This window comes from Mastacembelus armatus, chromosome 21 (assembly GCF_900324485.2).
Source record: "Mastacembelus armatus chromosome 21, fMasArm1.2, whole genome shotgun sequence".
NCBI classification, from domain to species: domain Eukaryota; kingdom Metazoa; phylum Chordata; class Actinopteri; order Synbranchiformes; family Mastacembelidae; genus Mastacembelus; species Mastacembelus armatus.
Genome location: NC_046653.1, coordinates 23,967,557 through 23,995,462, shown reverse-complemented (window position 1 = coordinate 23,995,462; position 27,906 = coordinate 23,967,557). Strand labels below are relative to the sequence as shown.

Here is a 27,906-nt window from a genome sequence, read left to right as displayed (position 1 = left end):
ACTGTGTAATAGATGATAGATGATATAGTCGGTGTAAGACTACACTCAAAATGTGGACCACACAGGAACCTAGTGAGGATGAGGAGCCAAAAACTCTGTCAGGATCCACTGATGGCTCCAAACACCACCTCCTTGTCTATGTTGTGTTAACTGATAGTTTTTGTCTTATCAGTCTTGTTTTTGAATTGCTGTCATGGTTACATTGCTTCTGCTGATGATTTATGATTTTCTGATTTTTGAAAGGTAGAAAGTGTGTCAGTACATGCCAGCAGATGAGTGTGAGCAGTGTGTGTGTGTGTGTGTGTGTGTGTGTGTGTGTGTGTGTGTGTGGGAACGACACAGGACTGTGCTGCCTTCGCTGCCCTCCCTGTGAAGCCCATTTTTCCCTCAGGAAGCAAAGTGACTCAGTTGTGGTTTGACATTTTTGAGTCCATATGGTGTGTGTGAGAGAGACGAAGTAAGATACGCACATTGTTTGCTTCCATGTGAGTGTGTGAGATATTACATGATTGAGTCCCAGGCCTGCTTCCTCAGGTCTGTCTGAGGTTTACCGTTGTCCCAGTCCTCTCAGTAGGAAATGTTTTATGGCAGTTGGTATAGACATCACATCACTACGCCCCAAATGTAAAGTCTAAGAGGAGCATGCAGGGCGCTATAAAAACCTGCTCTCAGACAGCGCAGTGCATGACTCGACTCCTGGATGCAGAAATATCCTCATGTTGTGCAGATTTTAGGCCAAAGTCAGCCAGCTCCAACCTGAGAGCGTCATGCATGGGAAATAATTTAAAGAGTCATTATTCTTGAAGCACAAAAAACATATTTTCCCGTTAACTGTGCAGATAGTTTTGGTTTTATGTGCTGAAGGTTTGAAATATCTTTCTGCGAGATTTCTGTCACCACCCTCCGCACAATAGAGGTGACTGGAATTCTGCTTGTGGTGTTCGAAGTGTTGAAAAATTACAATTGAAAAACTTAAGGAGGAACATCTATTTGTAGAAAGAATGCCTCGGTCGCTCTGGATAATCCACAGACCTCACTGTGAACGGTTTTCATTGGAAACACTTTCTCCTGAAGAAATAGTCCCATGCCGGCTGCCCAGTGAGGTCTGTGGATCAGCCAGTGTGACAGGACACTGTTTTCTGGGAAGACATATTACCACTGATATTTCTGTTTTTAAAATTTGTCAGCAGCAATAATGAAATAGATTTTATCTCTGTGTATTCTGGGTTTGTCAGAAATTAAAACTAAGTTACCAGAATCTCTGTGGTGTCAAGAGGTGGAGTGTCAGGCTCTGGTCCACACCAGATTAGTGTGTTCAGACCTGCACAACTGAACTGCACTGTGGGGATAAACAAACCAGACTCTGACTGAACCGGACTAAACAAGGCAGATATGAAAACATCCTGGTGACATTAAAATATATACCTGCTCAATATAAGCATGTTAGCATTGCATGTTGCAGTTTTGTTCATGTTCGTTTGGTTTAAACTTAACGTTAAAACATTTAAGAAACGATTTTGATCTTTGTGTCTGGGTGTAAAAGACACTAATCTCTCTTTGATTGGCCCACACATTCAGGAAGGCAGATAAGAAACCCTTGTTTAGTGTAATCGCTGCAGGGATCAAACCACCTTCAGTCTTATCTTCATTAAAGCTTTGCCGCAAAACACCCATCTACCTTTTTTGGCTTCCATGCTGCATTTATCTGGCAGAAGAAGAAAGTGAAGATATGACTTAAAACTTCTGCATTGTTAGTCACACATGAGCTCACGCTGTAACTTGATACAGGATGGATTTAAAATAAAAAGTCTCCAGAGCTGTAAAAACAAAGGGAGGTGATTTCCGACATATCAAGATGCTTTATGCTGTTCAAACTGATATTCAATATTCTCCAGAGCTTCAGGGCCGTGTTTGCCTGTTGGATGCATCTGAAGTTGATGTATCTTATTGTTTTTCACCCAGAAGTTTTGAGGTCTGGTTTTGTGTGTGTGTGTGTGTGTGTGTGTGTAAAACACTCTACAGTATGAGATGACCTCATTCTGACTGCGAACCACCCTCTGGGAATCCCCCGACTCACAACTGTTGGTAGGCCCCTTCATCCATGCATGTGAGTGTTGGTCTGTGTAGCTCTTCCATGTGCTGATGTAATGGTCGTCCTCATGGGGACAACCCATCCTCAGAAAGGACTGCTGGGTGGTCCTGTGACTGAAACAGTGTCAACTGCCTGACAAAAAAGGTGCAGAATGCTATGGAAGTATGAGTCTAATGCATCAAACCTGAAATTACGCCACTGGGCCCAGCCCGTATCGACTGTTAATATTTCCTGTTTGACCTGTTTGAGGTCAGTGAGAAGGCATGAAATGGCCACAAAGAGAAGAAAAGCTACCATTAAGAGACACAGTAATATTTAAAAGGCCCAAAGAGACACAAAATGCCCGCAAAGGTGCACACAAAATAAATGTAGAGACACATAATGATTGCAAAGGGACAAACACAGACACACAGTAACTCTGTAAGTCACCAGCAAACCGACAAAATGACCACAGGAGACACAAAACATCTGCAGAAAGACAAAAAACACACAAATGTTCATGAACAACCAATCAACAAGTGGTTTTGTGCCTCTCAGTGTGGGGGTGGGGGCCTTTTGCCTATCTGTCCGCAGGAGCCCGTTTTCTGTCCATTCTTCATACTAATCCCTTAAACAGGCTAAAATGTTGATCTTAGATTCAGTGGGAAAATCTGAGCTGTGATGGTTTTTGCAGCTGTGAGGCCTGGCAGCAGAATGAATGCAAACCTCTGAGTTTATTCAAATAAATTCCACTTTTATTTGATCTCACTGGAGTCCATCTGCCCATCACAGATACTTGGTCAGATACCCACCTAGGAGTTATCAGGAAGGAAAGGGAAAACCTGCCTGGAGGGTGTCCGTATGAGAGTGAAAAGGCAGCTCTTCCTGTTCCCTGTGACTCATCTCTGTTCAACAATAACAGAATATGAGCGCTGGTGACCAGAGAGGAAGGAATCAGAATCTATCACGCCGCTGGGAGCCAAGTGGGTGTTTTGTGTGTCCACCCCCACATGTGTCAGTGCAATGCATGTGTCAAACATGTTGGTTTTGTGCAGCTTGGATTTTGTGCAGGCAAAAACCTCTCGTCTTTGAATCCCTGGCAAACAATCTGTCACCTCCTGCACCTGCCCCCTTCTTCCTCTCCTTTGCTGTTGGACCAAACATCTTCCTCTCAAGAGTGTGTGTTCAAAACCAATTGTTCCACATGTACGAACCACAAACACAAACTCATACCTAGAGGCCAAAGTAGGTCACTCATCAGGCTGTTCCAAAATGACTCATGAATGGTTGAGGTATCCTAAAACTACACGTTTAAAGTTACACAAAGATTACAGTCAGGCTGTAGGAAACTCTGACTGATAGAAGAAGATGCTGATTAGACACAAGAGAGTTATTTATTTAAAATTTGGGGCGACAGGGTTGGAGCCAGTCAAGCTACAGACACCGACATATCAGCATCTTGTAAATATGGCAAACTTCTTTTCGAACAGGTGGCTATGTACACATCCAGCAGTTACAGGCTTGTGCTTGTGGTCACCTGATGAATTTAAGTTAAATATTCATTCAGGTCGTCAAGCTCTTCATGTTTGCTGTGGAAGTGTGTGCTGTGTGACAGTGACATGTTTGATAAAACACTATGGTTTAACTCTGGACTGCTGTTGTTAGCCAAACTGAACTTTCCCCATGCTCCCTATCACCTGATTCTGCCCTGCACACCCGCTCCTTATTCCCTCACTGTCACCCGAGTGTACACTTAAAGGTTTTTCACCTATTGGACGTGTCTTTGACTGGACTGTGGTGCACATGCAATACTGTGATACTCTGGTTCAAGTTTTAATTGCAGTGTAGTGGTGTGGTGTGGGAATTGTCACTCAGACTGTTGAGTGGCCTTGTCATGGCTGCTTTTCTAGTGAACGTGCTTTTCTAAGCAGTGGAGGTTACAGAAAGTTTATTATGATGGCAAACAAAGAGGCTCCAGCCCTGTCTACTGACAACACATTTTCATCTGTTGAGTGGTTTGTTAAGTACTGCAACATGGACAAAAACATACCGCATCATGATTGTTATGTATAGCCTCACTTTACCATGCTCACTTGCACAACAGCTTGTAATTTCTTGTATCTTGTTTGGACTATGATATTCGGATGAGAGCATTGTTTGACTCATAATGTCAGTCGTGATAATAAACATGAAGTTTGAGTCTTACTTGGGACTTTCTGACCTTTTGCACAGTTTTGGTTTTCTCTGAAGATTTATTAATTTTCTGCAGATTCCTCCTTCAGTCTGATCTCTTTCTGGTTGCCTGGATTAGTCAGTGGTGAAAACAGTCCGGCGGGGAAGTACCTAAGTGGAGAACGTTGAGCAAGAACATGAAAATGCAGGGTTGAATCGCAGCAGGACAAACACATGGTGCACACACACAAGGTGAATGAATGAATGTGCTCACACAGGGGTGGCATGTACATTTAGGATATGATGACGACAAAGGAGGGGTGAGTTCATGTAAACAAAAAAAATTAATCACACTCATTCTGTTTACTCATCTCGAGTAGAAATATGTCACTGTTAAAGATAAATATATGATCTTGTACTGAAAAAAAGAATTTTTCCGTTAATTATTTAATTATGATTGAAGAAGCAAACATAAAACCATACATCTGATTTTAAAATGATAGTGAATAATGTAAATTTACACTCTAGACTGACTCATAGTAAGTAAAGCTTCTGTAACTAATATTTCTATATTAACTATTGATCCAATAACTGTGTTAGATGTCAAGGGTCTTTGGCTAATGCAGTGGTTCCCAACCTTTTCATTCAGGATATAAAGTCCATCTCATCCATCCATGTTTAGAGACACAACCCACTGTACTTTCTCTGAGCAGCTGTATTCCTGGGCCAGATCTGCTTAATCATCTGTTTAGCTCTTTATTTTACTTCCTGCCACATTTTGAGCTGCAGCTGTTGCTTTACCTGGTCCTTTCAGACCTCTCAGTGCTGGCAGTGTATTATTGACATAGATTACTTTATTATTCATCCATTGCTGTGGTACAGTGTGTCCTGGCTATAGACTGACCCCAGTGGGGCCTGCCTTTTCATACCTGTAATAACACCAGGACAGACATTTCTACACAGCAATGATTCCAACTAGAAAGCAGAGAAAATGACTTTAGAAGGACATTTTATTGGACATAACTTAAACCATGGTTAATATATATATATATATATGTGTGTGTTTTTTTGTTTTTTGTTTTTTTTTTGGCTGGGAGCTGTAGTTTTGTCTGTAATCAGTGTTTTGCCTAGAGGTCACAGTGATACAGAAGCTGGAGAAACTGGGCCCAGACATGACCTCATGACTTCAGCTGTGTTGTAAGTAAATATAGGAAACATTTGCTAGATGCAAACTGGTTTTAGCAAGTTGAACAATAGAACAGCTGAGTGAAATTTTCTCCCTAATTAACTTTCTGGTGTGGTGCGGTGCTTCCCATGATATATAAGTCACACACTTTGTTGACCATCCTCCCTAATCCCTAAAGACGTCACGCTACCTTCTGCTTCAACACTGGACTTGGCTGAATAAATGACTCATTTAGACACAAAGAAGCAACTGCCCAGTTTTCTTCTCATAAACACCACATAAGTATCACGACCTGCACACAAGTCTGCACACAAGTCTGCAGCACGTGCACACAGACAAGTTCAGGTGTTTTTCAGGAAGCATGTGGACTGAGTAATACCACTCCCACATCTGTGAATGGACGAGCTGGGAGGGGGGCTTAGCCTAGTTTAGTGTGAAGACTGGAAAGACAGGGAAACCTCTAACAAGTGACTGCCAATACATCTGATAATCACTAATGAAATCCATTAATTATTCGTTTCATTAAAAGGGACAGTGCACATTAATTAAACAGCAAAGCTCATTTTCCTCTGTAGTCCTTGGACAGATGTTATGAAGTCTAAAAACATAATGTCACAAAGTTTTAAGATTTTTTTTATTAGCATGCAGACGAATAATAAAATATGACAAAGATAACAGGGTATTATATGTCTGTTATAATAATTTCATTTGAATTTTCCTGGTAAGAAACAAACTGACATTGATATTATTTAACCTGGACCCTGGAGTGTCTCGGTCGCTGCATAGCAGGTCAGCTGGACATGGAAATTGTGAAATTCAAGATGAAAAATGAAGTTTTTCATAAGAGATTTTCCTAAACAGTTTTCCCTCTAATCCGTACCATACTTTGTTCTTTCTAGGAAATCTCTTAGAAATATAGACTATAAAATGATGTTTTCAAATATGCCAACACCTTACCAAGACATGTCCTTTCTTAGTTACAGTAGATGGCCGTGACAAAGAGTTTCTTATTAATCTGCAGAGGGAAGGAATTTGCTGAATGACATCAGCACTAAAACGTCTCCGCATGACTTCATGCTGAAGTACAAGAAGGGGATTTTTCTTTAGTCCCCCATGTTAGAAGCCACCGACCTTTCTTCTTTCTTGGTTTGATCAGGTGACAGCCGTGCCCACTGCCCACCTGGAAACCCCACCCAGGTGGATGTAACACACTGATGAAAGGGGAAAGTTTGATGTGGCTTGAACAGTGAGAGTTAACAAGGTTTTTTTATTGTGGTCCTCTAAAGCTATTATGACTCTGAAGCTGATTATGAAAAACCCTCCTATATAAAATCCTGTTTGGATTTGCATTGTTTGTTGTTCTGAGGAATCCTGCTATAGATACGTGACACAGCTTTGATTATAAGATAAACAAAAGGCATCGTGTGTTTGGGCAGAGCTTTCTTCCATCTGCACACGCTGGTTTAATTAAATATGATCTAAAGATTATGAGTCATGACGATGACCTTTGACTAAACTGGTCAAAACGAACATCAATTTAACTCCATGTCAGGGCAAAATCCCGGCGTGACTCACCAGTGCATGCAGACAAATACAAGACACTCAGTGATTAACAGGATAATCAAAAACAGATCACCAGAAGCACGTGCTGGTCTGTAGGTAAACATCAATGCAGTTACAGTTATCCACCACCGACCTAGGGAATTTTTTAGGCATATTCTTGTGAAGCTGCTCTAGACAATTGTCTTCTCAGCCACTTGAGGGTCTAATGACTCAAACTTAAACCCCCAAACACCCTAGACCCCTCCTTCCTGCTCTTTGCCCCTGCCATCCCGCCCTGTTCCTTAAGCTACGACGGGAACTACCGATGCCTGGTTGGGACAAAGCTAGCATTATCTAACGAGGCTTTATGGCAGCTTTGCAACGGCACGATGTGAAGTGATGTGGTTGTTGTCAGTTTAGAAAGTTCTGATCTACAGCTTCAACGTGTAGCTAATATTGTTTGTGGAGGATTTTCTGAGGAATGTCTGTTTGGATGTGGCGAAAGAAGCTGATTCAGTTTCTAGGTCAAATAATGATGGTGGATGTTGAACCACACCCATAGAATGTATATAAAGACGGACAATACATCACTACTTCCTTTGATAACACAGAATAGAGAAGAGTCTGAATCCGACTTAATGCATCATAATTTCAATGCAGTGTGCAGTTGAGTAGTTCGTAGGCCTGCTCGTAATCGCGGCCGCACTGGTTGAGGATGTCCTCTAGGAAGACTTTGCTGAACTCTGGAAAGCTGTTCATCAGTTTAATCAAAGCCCAGTCATAGTCTCCAGGCTCCAGGTCTGGAAAACACACAGGAGGGAAGTAAATCTCACAGAAGCCGATGATTTCTCATGCTCATCTTAACATCATGTTTTTTTTATTATTGTCTTTGAGTGGATATAATTTGATTTGTCGAAAGTTTACACACTTGATTAGTCACCAGATGCTGTGAGGCAATCCCTGCAATGCTCTTTCCTCAGCTGTTCGATTGAAAATGCACTAAAGGCAGAAAACGAAAAGTGGGATTCTTGAGTCTGTAGTCATTCCTGTATAACTCTCCTCTCTGGCCATTTTGGCATCTCTTCCCTGAAACATCCCATGCTGTCAAGGAACGGACAGAACGGAAAGACCTGATCAGCACGCTGGTAAAATATAGACCGGGGCTGACGAAGGCAGCCGAAGATGGATAAAGGATATTGTGGGATTCCAACATGCAGAATTGTGCCCACAAGACAAACGCCAGGACCGAAGGTTTGAAATGTTCTCGGGTATTTTAACTTTAACCTCAAACTGGTGAAATCGCTGTGGCTGGTGTTCGGATGGGCAGTTAGTCAGGAATGAAAAGCTATGGAGATGTAGGGCAGGAGCCAGAGGATGGCTCATAAACTGGAAATAACTGGGCTGGAAAAAAAAAAACAACTGGAATGCAGCTTTTCATCTCCCGTTACCGGTTCTGATAGGCCAATGCCAATCTGTACTCCCAATGACTGCACACATTTACCTGTCCAGACTTCACCACTCAATCGAAGTGACTGACAAATCACAGGATTTTAAATTCACACCAACAAAGAAAGTGACCGAGACACAAACAATCAATCAATCAATTAATCAGATACTCTGAAGAAATTTGCACGCTCTAAGTAATTGAATTAATTAGTTGAGGAAATAACTAAGCGATGGTTTGAAAGCGATTTTAACTTGAGTGCACATGTGCAGTTGCAGGAAATATTCAGTAAACAATGAAGATCCTGTGTTTGTTTTCTTTCTGGTGTTGTTAATGGCAGGTATGCGAAGGTGCATGGCAGCCAGTCAATCTGTCAGTCAATGGCAACTATGAAAGAGCGTGAGTGGTCGTGCTGACGTGTCGGGCTGCAGGCCAAGGCTCAGTCTGGCCCTGGTTCAGTGGTGCTGCAGAATTTTCCCCAGTGATTGACAGAAGCCTAAAACACACAGTGAGTGTTTGTCTCTTTTATGAACTCGCTCTTAGAATCTGTTTTGATATCTTGCTTAACACGTAGTAAGTAAAGGAAAGAGGGGGAAGCACTTTGTTGCTCACACTTACTGTAGAGACACATACATTTCCAACAAATTACAGCAGGATTTAAATGCCAGGAACTACAGTATCACTGTACCGCGCATAAATTGCTGCTTAGATTTTTTTGAAAGCATGTAAAGCCTTTGATTTAATGCAGACTAAACAGTCACAGTCCTGTCAGAAAGGATGAGGTGGGCAACTCTTTTCACACTGTGATTTAAGTTTGGTTAACCAGATTGTTTTAAAAAAAAAAAAGGCATGAGAAAAGGCACACAGAGGAATATTCACACATCCATTCTCACCGACTTCCTGTGTCCAGTTGGAGCTGCTTTGCTCTGGATCTGGTTTCAGGTGAGTGAGGATGGGTTGTTGTCCAGTTGTGGATGGGTGTCTAATGTCTTCAGAGGCCACACCGGGAAACGCCGCCTCCCAAACACTTTCCTGTTTTACGTCTTCATTCCTGCCTCGACCCTCGAGTTTATCCAGAAAGGCTGAGTTCACCCTGTCAAAATAAGATGAATCTAATATCCTGCTTTACAACTTTAAGTGGCGGCAGAGTGGGATGTGTTTGACGGCGTTTTGAACCTCCACACCCACTAAAATATGGTTAACTGCTCAGAGCCTCTTCACATTCACAGACCTGGCCCCACTGGTTTGATTCCAAAAGAATGAATAGAACAACAGATTAATCTTGTTGAGTTCATTTTTCTCTGCGTAGTTTCTTACATTTGTTTATTTCCACCGAGCAGAGTCCTCAGCCAACACCTCTGATTCATTTACTCACCGATGTGGTCAGTTATTTTCTTTTTACATAGTAGAGTCTTAGACAGAAGCTGATTAAATTGTAAAGATGAATGTTCATACCTCTTGTGCTCCAGCTGTACGTCTCTCACACTTTTCCCTCCCTGTGTTGTCTCCATGGCCTCACTCTGGCAGATACAGAGGATCAGTCACACCAGCGTTAGTGCACACAAATTATAAAGATAGCTGACAGTGCAATGTAACCTGGGAACTGAGAACGAGCCTAAATACCATCTTATCAGTATTACCTGATAAGTTTTTTAAATTTTTTTTTAAATGTTCTGAAAAGCTGATCTGCTGGACATTACAGTGTTTCTCCAGGATCAGTTGGACAATATGCTGCATGGATACAAGCTGAAACGCATTCAGGCTGCCTACGTGCCTACACAGATTAACATAGATAACAATAGACGGATTTTCACGAATGGTGATATGGCAGCGTGCAGAATGGGACTGCTACCAGAACCTGTTCAGACCAAGGAGAGCTGTTACGTGGAATATGATATTTGGACAAACATCTATGTAACTTAAAGGCTGGAGTATTCCTCTTAAACCCAAAGCAAAATAAAACTTGATTGAACTGAACTGATGCAGCGTTGTTACTTCCATTAACAGCAGGCACCAGCTTCTTGCAGGATTTATGTATGTATGTCACAGCTTTTCTCTAAAGTTAATTCAGAAAAACAACGTTATCTCCTAAAAACTGAACTTTTTTTTTCCCAGAGAAACAGAACGTTATCTTGTAAAAACAGAACATATCTTTTCCTCTCAGAAAAACAGAACTTTATCTTATAAAAACAGATTTTTTCCCCTCCTCAAGTGAATGCAGTATGCTTCTGTACTTATTGGGCTGTAGTAAATACTCCTGATGAAGAAGCCTATAGAGCTGCAGGTTTCACTGGAGTCTTTACCTGTTCAGTCTTCATCTGTTGATCATCACAGATTTCTCTTTGACAAATTTGAGTTCCACTATATTGATATATTGGCAGTAATGTGATTAACTTATGATTAACAATGACTCTTTTATTACATTTATGTTCCTTTAAAACTTCACATGTGCACATTTGCAGGAAAATAAATAAATAGATAGATAAATAGACATTGTGGTTTAGAGTACTGCATTGAAGTGCCACATCTCAGTTCTAATTTCAGTCAGGTTATGACAAGAACTGCATGAGATACAGCCCTGCACGTGACAGTGATGAAGCGAGACTGATGAGCACATGAATGCTGTGGAAAATCATTTGCATGATGAAGAAAACTATGTTTATGTTTATGTGCATAGCAAGAATGTTCTCCAGGCTGTAGGCGAATGTTTCCTCGCCAGTAATCAAGAGAAAAATGTCACGATCAGAAGCTCCGAGGCCTCAGCTCAAACCTCAGAAACAGGAAGGACAGCTCGTGACCCACAGCATAAAGCTCATCTGTCAAACCTGCTGCTGGTTCTGCTGGGGCTTTGACGTGTATGGCAGCTGGCATTTATTGATGGTTTCACTGCAGGAAAAATGCAGGTGCATCAAGACTCACTGAAACAACATTTCATCAGTCAGCAGGACAAAAACATGCAGCCAAATAATCAAAGAGATTCGGAGTGAAGAGGAGGGACATCGTCGACTGGCTGGGCCAATGACGAATTCTGCAAGACTTCCCAAATAATAAATTTGATGTCAACAGGCGAAAAGCAGCTTTCGAAGACACACACCTCCAGCCTGCAGGCTCTGTTTTCATAAAGGCGGTTATTTAGGATGGCATGAGAGGAAGAAGAAACACACAGCCCACCTGTGCTGCTCTGGGCTCCCATCAAAGCTCAGCAGAAAATCTCCCACTCACACACATCACAAATGTATACACAGCACACACACCCACAAACAGAGGATGTGAAGGAGAGATCAATCTGTCTTATGGAGCCACAGCAGAAAGAACAACAGATCCCAGAGTCCTGCTCAGAACCACATCAAGAAGTTTGACTTTTGCTCCTCCGAAGCCACAAGCTTTCATCTCCTAATCTGTGACGTCTATCTGAGAACTGTAGCCTGAGAGAGGAGGAGGAGGAGGAGAGAGGGGTATGAGAAAAGGAAGGGAGGAGGAGGAAGAGAGAAGAGGAGGAGGAGAGGAAATGATAGGAGATGAGAAGGGGAGTGGAAGGTAAAGAAGAAGAGGGTAGGAGGAAAGGAAAGGAGATAAGAGAGGAAAGAAGGAGAGAGAAAAGGGAAGGAGAGACTGGCATGGGAAGAAAGGAAAGGACACAAATAACGCATGAGAGGATGACGAGTTTAGACGAGAGGAAAGAGAAGAAAGTCAGAAAACGAGAAAGAGTGAGTAGAGGTGAAAACGAGACCAAACCAAAGGAGAGGAGAGGACTGCTGCCAAAGTGTTGTCTGTAACCCTGGTATCATCTGTTCATCCTGTCTGTTTTACACCGACTTCTTACTGTAACTGCCTGCTCTCTGTTTCTTCCAGCACCATAATTTGACCCAGGGTCTGTCTCTTTTTCACCACCAGCTTGTCTGGTGAAAGATTTACAACATCAGGTCTGTGTGAGAAAAGAGAGAGAGGGAGAAAACCCCCCGACCGAAAACATGTCCTCTGTCGGCAGGAAGCTGTGTGCGCAGTTTAACCGGCGCTGTCAGTCACCATGTGCAGCACCAGGCTCTGAGAGGATCAGAGCGAGGGCTGCGGCATGTCCTCAGGCTGTTTCCTTCTCCGACTGGCTGGGTGGAGAAGCACACACATTGTTAGCACTGTCTTTCACTTTGACAGAAGCTGTCAGCACCCGCTCATAAATCACTTCTCAAGCATGGATAGCTGTGACCTTTTCAAGACACGTTGATTGTAAGATTTCTAGCAGCAATCACTCAAAAAGGAATAGTAATTAAAAGGAAAGCAATTCATGGTGAGAGCGGGTGGATGCCGCTGACCAATCAGGGGCTGGCTGCTGAGGAGCCTGGGTTTCCTCCAGGTACTTTCACCAAGGCAGGTTATTCCACTCTGCTCTGTTTCTCGCAGGATCATCACAGTCGTGTCATGTTGTGTCTCTGCTCAGTGTGAACTCTGGGAAGTCCCTTGAACTCTGCTAGCCTTCCACTCCTTCCCTCCCAACAAAACCAAGGAAGAGAGGCTGGGAAAAGACAAAAGGAAGCAGTGAAAACAAAAGAGAGCCAAGGGAGCAGACAGCTGGTCAGACAACATGAAGAGGCAGGGGAGAGGACAGAGAGAGGAAAAGGCAGTGGTCGATTCCTGTGTTTACACTTCCTTTTACTCAAGCTTGAGCTTCCTGCGCTGCTGTGTGGCCCGGCTCTGACCAGGGGATAATTGCAGGGGGATCGGACTCCTCATCCCACCCTGCTGCTTAATACCAGCACAGCCCTGGACAATGAATGCTCCGCACCCTGGAGTATTTACTCAGAAAACAGCTTACAAAGGCAGATCTATCAGTGTGAGTTACAGCAGAGCTTCAGTCTCTGACCCCACAGCCACAGAGACTCAACACTGAACCCTGGGACCCCTGGAAGAGCATGTGCATTCAGAGACATCCATGTCCAAACACACACTGATGAGTGTGAGTGTGTACAGGCGTGATTGGTTTTGATGTATCCAGAAACAAGAGGGTCTCAATCAGGCTCTGTGGCACAAACCTGCACAGCCCTGCAGGGCGAGGGCAGCCTGGGAACGAAATCTGAACATTTGCAGCCCCTTTTTGCAAACATTTACTGAAATCATGCTGGTTCTGACCATTACGGTCTGGATCTCACCTCCTCATGTGGAGTGAGAATCAGGTCAGAGATTAGGCATCGTTCTCAGTCCCCTGGGGTTGGTCAGAAGTGCCAGAGATGGAGCAACACCTGCCCTGCAGGCCTGATCCCAGACCAGGGCTCTGATGCTGCCCCAGTCAACCTGTTCACTCTTGTCTACCTTCTCATCAGTGCCATCAAACATCACACACTCCTCCTGTTGGTCATGATCAAATCTCAGCTTCATGCCTATAGATGGACTTGTTACACCAGAATTTCTATTCTTACTAGAAACTGAATTACAATCAGAAACACTAAGAATGTTTCCTGGGCCACAATAAAACCTGATGAGCAATTAGATGAATTAAACGTTTTTTCTGGACCAGGTTTAACAGGACAAGATAATCTATAATCTGATTAACTCGTAATGAGACACAGACGTCCAGGTGGATTTGCAGCCTCACTGATCCAATTTGTTTGTTCTGAACTCTGAATTATTAAAAAAAAACAACAACAACATGACACACACACACACACACAGTATGTGGCTGCTGGCTCACCCTGGATGAAGTGTGTGCAGCACTGCTGGATGCCTGTGGGCCTGGGACTCTGCTGCTCTCGAACCTCTGCAGAAATCTGTCAGTCATCCTGCAACAAACACACACATCACATTGCGTGTTCACACATTTACTGACACGGTCCACAGGGTTGAGAAGCTGACAGCGCCAAATGGTCGACCGACTTTGTTTGTCCCTCTCTGACTTTCTCTTTCCTTCCACAAGCGTCAGATCCCCTGAGCCCCTGTTTCTAAATGTCTCCATTGTTTCTCCCAGTTCACACTCTGGTCTGCTGTCTCTTGTTTTGTTTATCTTGTCAGGAAGCCAGAGATGCTACTCGACAAGCAATTTGCCTCAGAGCCGAGTGTGGATAATATTCCTGTAACGTCATGACTGTCAGGGTAATTCATTTAAAGTGGCCTGATGCACTGCTGGAGAATATGGTCTGATATATGGCACGAAACTTTGTGCATAATCAGTCTGTGAATCCAATATCGTATCCAGTTAAAGGGGCATTCCACTATTTTTTTTTTAAAGCATGTCAGTGTTAGAGTGTGAGAACAGAACAGAGGAGCTTTGACAAATCCAGGACAAGTGGAGTTAAGAAAGACGTGGTTTGGCACTTGGTCTGTTTGTCAGTCGACCACAAACCAATGATGTTCCAGTGTGTTTTGTGCTAATAAACATTATACCTACTAAACATCAGCTCTTTAACACTGTGCCCATGTAACCAGACTGACTTCAGCACTGAGATTCACAGAGCTGTCACCAACTCATGATGTCTTCCCAGGTAAAAACAGGCACTGCATCTACTTACAAATGTGAAAAGATAAATAGGAGCAATCAGAGGTGAGCCCCACGTTGGCTGTCTTTATACTTTCCCTGATGTTTACAGCTGATATGCTCTGTTTTCCCTTTTTCTGCCAAGCTCACTAAACTTCCTCTGATAATTACAGGTCAACAGAGGATCAGATGTCGAGCGCTCCCTTTGTAAAGGTCTGTGGACTGATGCTACGGCTAAGATCTACAGCACGGCGCACAAAAACAACACAATACCACACAGTGACAGTGATAAGACCTGAGTGAACCTGATCCAGGGCTGACCTGAGGTGATCCTGCCTGAGCTGCTCTCTCCTCCTCTGCTCCTCCTGGTGTTTCTTCTCCTTCAGACGCTCAGCCTGCAACGCATCAGTCAGCACTCACACAGCAGACAGACACATGGTATGCAAAGCTCCTCCAGCAGGCATGTGTGATATGTATCTGAATGATTAGTGGCTGTAATAATGTTGCACTGAGCAGTTAAAACACATTTACTATTCAGCAGGATGTATGGGCTGCAGTAACTGAGGTAGAATATTCTGAATCAATTCCAGATGGTGACGGATATAACATGCAGATTTCTTCCAAAGATACTTGTGTTTGACAAGAAAACATGACATATGATAACACGATGGTATGGTATCTACAATCGCCATTAGAGAGGAATGAAGAGATGTGGTATTTTACAATGTTTATGTAAAACACTGACTGTTCATAAGAATTAACGTTATACTGCACTCACTGTGGTGTGTCAGCGTCCTCTTAAAAACCCTCCTCTCTTTTATTTTTAGATGTATGTGATATTTTGTAGGATGACACATTTATTACTCACTGAACTATGGAAATCCCTCTCAGTTCCCCGTCATGTCACTGTGTTTACCGGCTATCTGAGCAACAGCTTTGTATGAGAGATGCATTTTATTTTGACGTGATGTTGTCGTCCTGCACCTCTGCTGTGCAGCTTGACCATGTGCACTTTTATAGGACAGAGACAGTGGCTGAGTCATGCAGCAAACTCTATTTGTGATTTGAAGATTTAATAAATCTCCACTTGGTATTAACGCAGCGCCTGCATCCTAACCTCTCCCAGACCAAAGTGGGCCAGGATGTTTTGTTGTTTTTGCCCGTCTCTGATTAGATCATGTCTATAGACCAAGACCAGGCTGCCTCACATGCATCTGTCAGCTCACTGGATTACCAGTACATTCCTATGGCTTCATAGAGGTCATGGTGCAACAGCCAACGGTCTGTGGAATAAAGCTTTGGTCTTCAGCATTAATCACCCTTGCACACAACTGTAGCAGTCCATTAACCACTATTAGACCAAGACCAGGGGCCAGCTCCAGTGGAGAACATGTCTGAGAGCAGGGTGAGGCGCTGTCTCTGGCGGCTGCACACACACACACGAGACCATTAATCAGGTGGTTGTCGGGCGTTAATGCTGGGTGTGTGAGGGAGGACGCCGCTGAGAGCCCAGGGACCAGCGTCTCTGCTGACATCTAGTGGTCAAAATAATGTTTCTCACTGAGATAACAAAAACCAGTGGCATTTAATGGTAGTGGTTGTGGTTCTGACCTCTGCCAAAGGAGTTTTATCTGACCTTCAGAAACACAGTTTTTCATTATGGTCAGTCACAGAGCTGTACTTGCAGCCTGTTTAGTTTTATTGCATGTGTCACTGTTTGTATCTTGCAGATGCATTTTATTCTACCCATCATTTTATGCATTTTCAGCAGGTAGGAACACAAAGATCCGTCACAGAACAAGCGTCTTTACGCTGCCTTATACTGAGCTCATGGACCATAATGCACTTCAACCACATGTTGTGTTCTGTGCAAGTGCAAGTGCCGCGTTTTTTTTTTTTTTTTTAAACTACAGCTGCTTTTCTTTCCACCTACACTCTCGACCAGTGGCTGAGCGCAGTACATTCCTGACGGGACAGACAGGAAATCACTGTGCTGACTGAATTAAACAGATGAGAGGAAGTGAAGGACAGAAAAGGGGCCAAACCAGCCAACTGTCACTTCATTGTGAAACTAATTCCCAAAGGGTGTTTTCTATTATGAAAATGTGTTTTTCTTAGATTGTAATGCTGTTGTCAAAGATAAGTCTTCCTCTATATATGTTGTTTAAATGTCCGTCTGACCTTCTCCCTCTGTTTGGCTTTCATCTCCTGCAGCTTCTTCTCCACCTCCTCTCTCTTCTTCTTGTCCAGCTCTTGTTGCTTCAGCTTGAAACAACAAGGCGAATAAATCGATAAATGATCTCATGATAATAATAATAATAATATTGAGCATGTGATTTGAATGAACACGATGATGCTGTGCTAAATGCGAGAGCACATACCCTCTTCTGCAGTTTAGCGCATCGCAGATCTTCAAATTGCTTCTCTCTAGCTGCAGCCATTGTTACGCCACCACCTTGATAAATCAAACATCAGATCACACCGTGTCAGTGAGTCAGCAGAATTAACGTGTTACAGGAGCAGCTGTTGTAGTTTGCACTGGGTGCACTTGTTGCTGAGAGGCGTTGGGATATGCTGTGTGTTGTTTACCAAGCTTCTCTGGAGTCTCGTGCACAGCAGAGACTCTGTGTGTCTCTTTCCATCTCTGAAGGTCCTCTTCTTCTTTTTGAGCCACTAAAATAACAACAAATACATTCATTACTTGAGGAATATAAAATAAATCAAAATAATAGGGAGAATAGCAGCAGTGTCAGCCTACTCATTTTCATCTGGCTTCGTCGAGATTCAATTGGTGGGATCATAGTGAATCCATTTGAGCTGAGACAAGGACACAGACACAAAGAGTTTGTTAGTACTCAGTGGGATTGTGACTGTGAAGTCGAATGTGTCTGCAGCACTGAGCATGAAAAGAGTCATTTCTTGGTATAATCCAGGTTCCACTGATTAATTAGGTGTTCAGGCAAAGTTTCAGTTTGTTAAGACTCGTAAACAGTTCACAGCTTGTTCCTACACTTCATTTATGTTACATCACACTGAGTTAGGATCTTATCAAGAACCTTAAACAAACCTCTGGGTCTTTGGCTGCACAACGTGCTTGTGTCAGTTGAAGAGATTAAACAAATGTGTCTTTTTGTTGTAACAGAATAATGTACTGTAAAAGTATAATTTGCCCAGCGGCACCAACTCTGGGTCTCATTTTGGCACAGATGCAGAAAGGTTTTAGACAAAGCTGCTGTGAGGGGCAGGCCTGGAGGAGGAGGAGGAGGAGGAGGAGCCTGGTGTGATGAGGAGGATTAGGTTCAGGTGGGAGTCTTTCACTTTGGCCTCATATCTGATAATTGTTTGCCTGTGTCCATTGTACCTGAGTTTTAGTGTTCTCTATGTTAGTACTATCTTCATGATGACTAAACTATCTCTAAGATTTAACAGTTATACAGCTGGTCTTTACTCTGTGCAGTGGTGTTTACTCCCTGTGAGCCAAACTGTGCAGTAGTAATGCTGTATTTTCTGTTTAGATAAAGAGAAATCCAGCCTGACAACCCCCCTGAGGTAAGGATACTTTACACTGAACCAAAACTGGTTTAGATTCTGCTGTTACTGATTTTCATCTGACTACATACCCACAGTGTTAATGACATCACCTGGAAATCAATATAAACTAATGCTTATTTAAATGTTTTCTCTTCTACTGCACTAGTTTATTTCACAAGAATTAGGATTCAGCATAAAAAACTCATCAGTTTATAAAATATGATACATTCCTACAAAATAATTTTTAGCAGTCCATTTTTGTAAAATGCTTCATCTTGCCAAGACAAACCCGTTTTGTTTTTTTTACACAGTGTAATAAAAAGTGAATTAGCCTGTTGTTTGTAGCTGCAGGAGACAGAAAGTTGGGATTTACAAGAAACAGTGAAGGCATCGTTTCATATCCCATGAAATGAAAGTGAAAGTAAACAGCAATAATTCACCTTGCTCATAGAAAAATCTGCCTCAAAAACAAAACATAACACAAACAACATGACAGTAGATCTGCACACAATAAACACTTGTTTGGATTATCATTAAAAAGCAACGCTGCCTTTTTGTGTCAGACATTTCAGACAAAATGAAGATTTACTTACTACAGCGGCTGTCTGTTGGGTGGCTGTGGATTTCCACTATCAGGTACATTTCTGTCTGGATTCTCAGGCGTTTGGTCATTTCCATACACACTTGGCATGCTGTGTTTTATCTGGGAGGGTTTACTGGAGTCCAGGTGGTGTCCTGGGGTCTGATGTGGATCCATTATCCAGGCAGTGACAGGCTCAGAGAAGAACTACGTCCGGTTGTTTTGATCCTATTCTTAGTGCGGTTTTCTCTTACACGGGTAATGCACGAGTCATCTCCACTGCCCCAGAATCACTTCACCATAAACAGCACAGGGCAATAGCGCCACCTGCTGCAAGCCACACAATACACACACACGTGCGCGCGCACACACACACAGACGATGCTGTTGTTTTAAGGTCAAATTGTAATTTTGTGTGCATAGAGGTGAGTGTTATTTAGTGATTAGTCATATTAATGAGTGAGTAAAGAAATGTTTCTCACCTGATCATAGTTTTTCTTTATTCTTTCTGTATTTCAGATACCTGTGTGACACACCTGTTTTCCAACAGACAGTTCCTGCTGTCCAGTTGATGATCCCTGACAAAGGATTCTTTAAGTAATTAACTGGTAAGGAGATAAAACTAAACTCATAAATAGAAAGTGTTACCAGTTTGTGTTCATGACAGATTCATCCATGAAAATAATCAGATGAAATGATGTTTAATTTATATTAATTTATTAGTTTTTCATTGTCACTTTGGAAAATGTGGGCATGATAAAATATATGTAATCAGTAATATGTTTCATAATTTTTAATAGCCTAAGTATTTTAAAGATTTCATCTGTTTCTATTTCATCTGCACAAACTCTGTGCAAACTCAAATTAGGTGTTTTCTTTCCCCTGGTACTGAGCTGACAGCTTGTTATGAATAAAGGTGTTCAGCCTCCTAGTGAGTGTCCCAGCTGTAACTGAACCACACGTGTGTATTTTAAAAACAAGCTTAAATTATAAACACTCTGCTAAATACTTGTAGATATATTAAATGAATACATACTGTACAGAAGAACGTAATATTGTGGATTAGATGAGAAAATAGTCACAGTTATGTTGTTTCTGTTGGATAATGCTGCGTGTGGATGTTCCCCTCATGTCTTTTGAGTATGTTTGTTATTCACAGGTTGTAGCAGGTGAAAAAGAGCTGCATCATTTTATTTCATCACATGTTTGCACCAAAGTTAATGAGTATGGGTTAGTAAAACCCTTAAATTGAGCTGGCTCTATTTTATTTGACTTGCTTGGTCTCTCATATAGCCCCAGTCTTTAGTTCAGTTTCTACTGAATGTCATTATTTTCGTATCTGCCTCTCTTCGTTTTTGGATCTTTGGGGCTCGGCTGCTGTTGGGATTAAGTTACTGCTGTTTAGTTTAATGGAAAACTAGATTTTCTTGTGGCCTGTGCCCTGCGTGTACTGTTCACATACATAGTATGTAGTGAATGTACTTTATCAGATAAGGTGTGATAATCACATTAGACACTCACAAAAAGCACCACCCATAGTTCAATAGTCATTTATTTTGAGTTATGGGGAAACAAACAAATATAGGTCATGATTATAAACCAGCAGCTGCACTGTTGACATATGGATGTTAATACACACGCACACACACACACACAAGGGAAGGACAAATAAATACACCTCTTTAACAAATGTGAATAGTAAAGTCGATAAGTACAAACTTTCAAAAATATTGTAGTTTTAATGCATTTGTTTACAGCCAGTCCATGTTTGATGTATTTCATGATGCATATCACTGCACCATGTTTTGGTTCCTTTAGTGAAATACAGACTGACTAGTGCTAGTGCTCTGCCTCGTAACTGGCACTAAAACATGGTGTCGCCTGAGGTATTGTTATAACATTACAAGACGTGGGACATGACCAGAACCGAGTGGACCACTGACATTGATACAAAACGAATAAGGCAGTGAGGTTCTAGAGGCTCCGCAGGCTGATTCTGTCCCCTGTCCAGTACAGATCAAACTGACAACACACCACACTCACTTCAGGGGATCTAGTGCAATTATGGTGCACAAGGTCACTGACCCAGTGTCATTCCTGGGGACTTTCATGTCACACCACATGGGGCTTTTTGTGATGCATCAGAAGCCTCCAGCTCACTTCCTTCTGGACATGGTACCCTGCTTTATCCGACCTCTGGTTCCTTTAGGGAATCACTTAGTTTCAGTCTGTTGGAGGGCTGCAGCCCTGGACCCACGCTCCCCCTGTGACCTCCAATAACTGTGTTAATGTCTGTGTGCGCACGAGCATGTGTTTGAACGTGTGTGTGTGTGTGTGTGTCTGTGTTTAACTGCAGGGGCTGTGGGTGGAGATCACAGTTTGGGCTGGTTGGACAGCTTAATCTTCAGGTTCTCTGCGAGTTTGTCCAGGAACTCAAAGGTGTTCAAGTAGTCGGCGCGCGTCACACTGCAAACAGAGGGACAGCAGGGAGGAGTGAGTACGTTTAACTTTACTCTGGGAGGTGCTGAGCGTCACTGCAGGGTTTCTACTCCAGGAGAAGCTGGTACAGACGTTAGACGTGTGGACAAAAGGGCAAAATGCAGAGGAAATGATTTACTTTAACACGAATTTAAAAAAAACAAACTCATGTACATGATGAGGCCACGAACACTGCACTGAACAAAGCCGTTGCACATTATAGTGACAAAGGTGAGACGGTAATGTGGAGATGTTTCTAATGGAGCCAGGCTCAGACTCACTGCTCAGGTTTAGACACTGTGCGTTCACATTAGAGCTGCACACTTGCACAATAATTCATTTGAGTTGAACATGACCATTTAAATAGTTTAAACATCAACCAGTGTCACGTTGTTTATGTGGACGAGCACAGAGCCAAACTGCAGCCACAGTGAGGAGCCGACTCGAAGCAGCATAGACTTTCTGTTCCCTTTTAGAAAAATAGAATTTCCTAAAATTTTTTGACATGTGCATTGGAAACTCCTGCGTCCTCTGAAAACTGAAAGTAGTCAACTTGTGCTCACTGTGCTTCTGTTTATGGTTGAACAAGTTGACAAGTTCAGTATTTTCTACCTTTTTATTAACACATTAGCAAACTCAGCTGTGTTTTAATTCAGAGCAACTTCTGCTTCCTGATCATCAAGTTCGATCACAGCCAATAAAACATGACGACTTCAACATAACTGAATGGCTCAGGTACTCTGGGACTCACCTTGGCAGCCCTTTGATGCAGATAGCCAGGTCCTTGGTCATGAAACCCGCCTCGATGGTCTCGATACAAACGGCCTCCAGCGCCTCAGAGAAAACTCGCAGCTCTGTGTTGTTGTCCAGCTTGGCCCGGTGGAGCAGGCCCCTCGTCCATGCGAAGATGGAGGCTGCAGCAAACAGGACATGCTTTGGTCAGTTTCGTTTGGCTGGTTGCTGAATGCTCAGGTGTATACAATACTTTCAGACCTATGGGATTGGTGGAGGTCTCCTTTCCCTGCTGGTGTTGTCTGTAGTGGCGGGTCACGGTGCCGTGCGCAGCCTCGGACTCCACGGTGCGTCCGTCGGGACAGACCAGCACACTGGTCATCATGCCCAGGGAGCCGTAGCCTGAGACAGACACATGAAACCACAGTGACATCAAGAAACCAGATTCTATTATCACAGTAGTGTTTTCACGTTGGGCGTCTGACCTTGCGCCACAGAGTCAGACTGTACGTCTCCATCGTAGTTCTTGCAGGCCCAGATGAAGCCTCCTTCAGATTTCATGGCCTGAGCCACCATGTCATCGATCAGACGGTGCTCGTACCAGATGCCTTTGGCCTCAAACTTAGCACGGTATTCCCTGGGATACACAAGAGGATGGACAGTACCTTTAATGTGTGTTTGTACTTCTAAATGACAGACGGACAGAAGCTGTCTAACTGTGCATGTTTGTCCTCACTTCTCGTAGATCTCCTGGAAGATGTCTTTGAAGCGACCGTCGTACTTCTTCAGGATGGTGTTCTTGGTGCTGAGGTAGAGAGGAAAGCCCTTGGACAGAGCCATCTGGAAGGAGCTGTGGGCGAAGTCCCTGATGGACTTATCTGTGTTATACATCCCCAAGGCTACACCACCTGTGCCTGGACAGACACAGATATACACCTCAGGTACAGCACATCACACACACATGCACTATTCTAGTTTCAAATGTAGTATTTTTGGCTGCAGTTTGGTTGTTAGTAGTCAGTCTTTTAAAATCTGTCAGTTCAGTGTCCGTCTGGTATTTTTAAGCCGTATCTTACTCTTAGCCATATCTTTGCATACCTGAGGCATCTTTGTGATGATACAAGCAGCAGCGTGACCCACTTTCCTACCTGGCTGGGATTAGAAGAGAGTCAGTCCCACTGTGTTCTTACCCTTAAACTCATGGACGACAAATTTCACTGGCTCTCCGTTAGTGGGCGTGTAGGTCATCTCCACTTTCCCAGGCCCGGGCACCACAAAGTCTGTGGCTTTGTACTGTGGGGCCACAGTGAGAAAGACAAAGGGTTAATAAGTGGCTGTTTCAAACTCGCTAATCATCACAAGCAGTTTTTAAGGTGTTTGATCCAAGTGTACACATGGACACCTCAGCAGGAGGGGACTGTATTATCTCAGCAGAGGACTGAGTAAGCAAACCTCAGCTGAGGGATGTTATGTAACCAGCAGCGATGACACCTCACCTGAGCGTCTTTCCTAAGAGAGAACTGTTGACTTTGGCAAAGTGCCACGTGTCAGCATGCATCAACCTGTGAGCCCTTGCTGCAACTTGTCCAGAGGTTGCAATGCATTGTGGTCCAAAAGACAGCAGGGGACACATGATGATTAACTGATTCTCTCCTGACAGCCCTGCCACGTCACCGCCTCACAAACATGAGCTGACAGTGAGATTATAGTCCTCAGCGCTTCAGGAATTGCAACTGCTCCGTCAGATAATATGAGAGTTGGTAGAAACTTCATCTGCACATATACTGTAGAAAAGGACTTCTACATTTTCTCTTAAATGTTGACATGCCGTTTTAGTTTCCTTTAAATAGTTTTTTAGCTGTAAACATTTACATCTAAACATAATGCACAGTATCAAAAACACAAAACTGCTACGTTTCCCAGTCTGGTTCAGTTTGAGCTGAGGAAACACCTGACCACTGTCACCCCAACCACAGAAACAAGTTAAGAACACTGAGTGTACCTGGTCTCCGTGGGCGTGCCTGCCGATGATGATGGGTTTGATCCAGCCGGACACCAGGCGGGGGATGTTGTTACAGATGATGGCCTCCCTGAACACTGTCCCGCCCAGGATGTTTCGGATGGTGCCGTTAGGCGAGCGCCACATCTGCTTAAGCTTAAACTCCTCCACTCGCTTCTCGTCCGGTGTGATGGTGGCACACTTGATGCCCACGTTGTAACGACGCACCGCCTCCGCCGCCTCAACCGTCACCTGGTCGTCTGTTGCATCCCGGTTCTCCATACCGAGGTCATAGCTGGGCAGGAAGAGATGGGATAATGGAAGAGATTAATAAGACAGAATGTCTGCAGGTACGTTGATCCCTGCACTATTTTTTTTTATTTTCTTATATTAAAATAAGTATCAGGTAGTTTGTGAATAATCAAATTTATGAAAGTAAAAATAAAATTCAGAAAAGCCAAAGTGACTGTCAGGATTAAAATGATGCCCAGTTGGTTGATCCTGGGTATTGTTGGAATACAATTTCACATGAATATGAAACATTGAGTCGTGCCAGAAGATAAAACCCCTTTCCTCATAATAATAAGAATGAACAGAGATGTAAGGAAGAAGAACTCAGACACTGAGACCACTCACTATCCCAACAACAGAGGCAGGGACGCCATAAAGAAGCACTCTGCTTCAAGAAGAGAGTGATTATGGACTCTTCAGTATGCAGCACTGCTCAGCAGCCCTGGAGCACAAACTAATGAAGCACTAAAACTGATCGTATGCTGCTGTTTTTGTTGCGTAGGTGGTCAGAGCTAAAGTACAATGGCTGTGATGTGACACATAATCACTGTGTTAAAGGCCATGAATGACATTAATAAGCAGTGACAGTGAGAGCTTCCAGCTCAAATTGCTGCCGGGGCTTTAATTTGCTTCATATCTCAGCTCATTATATTTCCGACGTAGGGCCATTGCCATCTACCTCCTACTCATCTTCTCGCTGCAGTGAAGAGGAGATCAGCAGAGAAAAGACAAACCAGGAGTCGACTGTGCGGTGATCATTGGCTTTCAGCGCAAATAAATGGAGCTTGTTGGAAATAAACTGGTTAGAGGAGGAGGGGCGTGCATGTCATGTGAGAATCAGACTGAGCTCAATGTGCTTGTCGCTCCCTTTAACTATCACCCTGTGGGCTTCCTTGTGCAATCGCAAGCTTTGTTCGAAAGCAGCCACGACCTTTTACCCACTTTCTTCCTGGCAAAACCCAAGCAGCAACAATAGGACAGCACTAAACTGACACACTGAGAGGAGGCGCTTTTATCACACTCGATCTCAACAAGAATGTAGTGCTCTAGTTTCTCGTGTGTTCGATCCATTTGCTTTGACGGGGCCACTGAACCTGCACTGTACACTTCTTCACAGTTCTGCTCTTTCATGTGAGCAGCTGCTCTCAGGCCTCCCCCTCACTCTGTTTAACAGATGTTCTAGAAAAATGTCCTGGAAGCATCTGAATGCAAAGTCGAGGGTTAGAGTTTTGTTGAGTGGCCTGATCCTCCACTTTGACAGATTCTTTCAGCAGACAGGTTATTGCACCACACGTCACATGTTCTTCCAACAGAAACCTTTACCTCTTAGAAAAAGTCTGTCTTAAGGATGGGACCCGATCGTCACTGTACAACTGCAAGGCTCACGCAAGAGATAAGAGGAATGAGGTCACATGAAGGAACACGTGCTCCTGAGCTGCTAACTCACAAATATCCACCAAGAGATGATTTGAGTGATGATTTATAATATCTTATCAGTCATCTGTCTCAGATGAGCTGTCGTATAATTACAGGGGACATCATGTGGCACAATGCTACAAACACACAGCTGCAACCACCAGGCAACTCTTTGGATAATTGATGAATCATATGATCAATCATTGATTTTTCAAGCAAAAATGTATGAAAAGTCTATGAAGTCGTCACTTTATACTAAACTTTTTCATCTTTATCACTAAATAAATCAATGATATAACAATGAGAAGACAGTTTCAGCAGAATCCTAATATTCAACAACTACACATCGTTAGTCGGGGACAGGACTCAAGATGGGCTTGTATTTATAACTAACTCAGGCACTTTTCCATGAGGTGCTTAACATAAACAAGTCAAACTAGAAATCCCAGCACTACAGGAGCTGTAACTTGATTTTCTTTGGTTTTTCAGGCCCAGCGGGCTTCACCTCCCGGGTCCACACGCCACCACAGTTACACTTATTCACTTCACGTGAAAACGAGTGTGTAAATCACAGCATGCATAATCTGACATGTCAATACTGCAGGTGTACCAGTGACAGTCTCCTGCACTTTGCCCTGAGGCGTCTTCACCTGTGCAGGTCGAGCTCCAGGTATGGGAAGATGAGTTTCTCCTTGATGAGCTCCCAGATGACGCGAGTCATTTCATCTCCCTGCATCTCCACCACAGAACCAGCCTTGATCTTCTGAGACATCTTCAGAGCCTGGGGACAGGGGACGCGCACAAAAAAGTAAAAATCAAAGAAGAGAGACAGACAAGGTACGAGAAGAGAAGATGTCAGAGATGTGTTTGACATACATCAGTATCAGTGTGATGTTTCTTTTACTCCTTGTTTGGTCTATGAAACAGAAGAACATTGAAAAATCTTGTGTGTGGAACTTGTGATGCAGGTTTCCTCCCATTTTTGTGCGTTATGAAGTAAAATAAGTGACACGGATTAATCAGAATCCATTTTGATAATGATTATTTTTCAGATTGTCTGGTTTCTTCTTCTCAAATGTGTCTGCAGCTTTTCTTTTTCATAAACAAATCAAATAGTCGAGACAATAACTGGCCTATAAATAATAAAAACAGTTGGTAGCGATCCTGACGCTATATGAGCCCACACTAAAACCTCAATGAATGAATTCATTGAGAACATGAACCAGGAGGAGCCACACCAGTAATCCTGCACAGCTCGTGTTTGCATTAATACTCAGCTTTGACGCTGGGGTTAAACTTTCACAACCTGCAGGTTTGCGTCTTTTTGTTTTGGAGAAAGTGCAAAGGTTGCGTAAGTGCGCAGATGATCCCATGATGGGGAGGAGACTTGAGACGGTCGGTCCGAGCCTGGCAGATATTTCTACACTTTGTGTAAATGTCTCAGTAAATGACAGAATCAGTGTGAACAGCTGTTTCTAGGTTAAATGATAACGTTATGTGTTTCTGGCCCTGATGTGCGGACGTGACTCCGCTCCGCCGTAAACGCAGCTTCATGCAACGAACTCCTACCTTCTTTAGTTTAAACGTCCACGACCCAAGCAGCAGTAAGAGGAGGAGGAGAACAGATGTGTTTCACCGGACTACCTGACCCAGGACCACCGGACTGAGACTGATCTGAAAAACGTTCGGGCGTCGGGAGAAGCTGCAGGGACCCGGCTTCCTCCTCCCAAGCTCACCGACAAGCCGTTGGCCAATCAGTGGAGAGCTAGAGCCCTAACAGCCAATCGGATTAGCCCACACAGCAATGGGGCGTAGTTGTATGGGCGGGGCGTGTAAACCTGGTTCGCTGATTGGTCGGTTGATTCTGTTTTTCTGTCATGAATGGCGGCATTGGAAAAACATTCAAACTCGGTTTATGTCCATTTCCAGACACACGATATATTTTGGTTATTCTTTTTAAAACCATCCTCTGCTTATGGATGGATTATAAATATATATTCA

The 27,906-nt window shown here is 43.2% G+C and overlaps 2 protein-coding genes across 6 annotated transcripts; both read right to left on the bottom strand.

Moving 5' to 3' along the window:
- Positions 1-3,996: 3,996 nt before the first annotated feature.
- On the bottom strand, positions 3,997-19,271 carry epsti1 (epithelial stromal interaction 1). 4 transcript variants are annotated; one of them, XM_026296116.2, is made up of 11 exons: positions 19,003-19,271; positions 17,637-17,695; positions 17,468-17,551; positions 17,260-17,333; positions 17,060-17,143; positions 15,200-15,273; positions 14,099-14,186; positions 9,871-9,935; positions 9,309-9,508; positions 7,900-7,970; positions 7,632-7,771 (listed from the first exon to the last, which is right to left on the bottom strand). In XM_026296116.2, the coding sequence occupies exons 1-10, from the start codon at positions 19,164-19,166 to the stop codon at positions 7,948-7,950; spliced, it is 915 nt and encodes a 304-aa protein (XP_026151901.1). In that variant the 5' UTR covers positions 19,167-19,271; the 3' UTR covers positions 7,632-7,771; positions 7,900-7,947. The 4 variants fall into 4 exon arrangements, with proteins under 4 accessions (XP_026151900.1, XP_026151899.1, XP_026151902.1 ...); XM_026296115.2 differs by lacking the exons at positions 7,632-7,771; positions 7,900-7,970 and adding an exon at positions 3,997-4,414; XM_026296114.2 differs by lacking the exon at positions 7,900-7,970 and having other exon boundaries at positions 5,917-7,771; positions 19,003-19,269.
- Positions 19,272-20,523: 1,252 nt separating this feature from the next.
- On the bottom strand, positions 20,524-27,644 carry idh1 (isocitrate dehydrogenase (NADP(+)) 1). 2 transcript variants are annotated; one of them, XM_026296113.2, is made up of 9 exons: positions 27,475-27,644; positions 26,556-26,686; positions 24,202-24,493; positions 23,390-23,492; positions 22,936-23,113; positions 22,685-22,836; positions 22,461-22,601; positions 22,219-22,381; positions 20,524-21,455 (listed from the first exon to the last, which is right to left on the bottom strand). In XM_026296113.2, the coding sequence occupies exons 2-9, from the start codon at positions 26,675-26,677 to the stop codon at positions 21,362-21,364; spliced, it is 1,245 nt and encodes a 414-aa protein (XP_026151898.1). In that variant the 5' UTR covers positions 26,678-26,686; positions 27,475-27,644; the 3' UTR covers positions 20,524-21,361. The 2 variants fall into 2 exon arrangements, with proteins under 2 accessions (XP_026151898.1, XP_033180883.1); XM_033324992.1 differs by lacking the exon at positions 27,475-27,644 and having other exon boundaries at positions 26,556-26,739.
- Between the last annotated feature and the right edge of the window lie 262 nt (positions 27,645-27,906).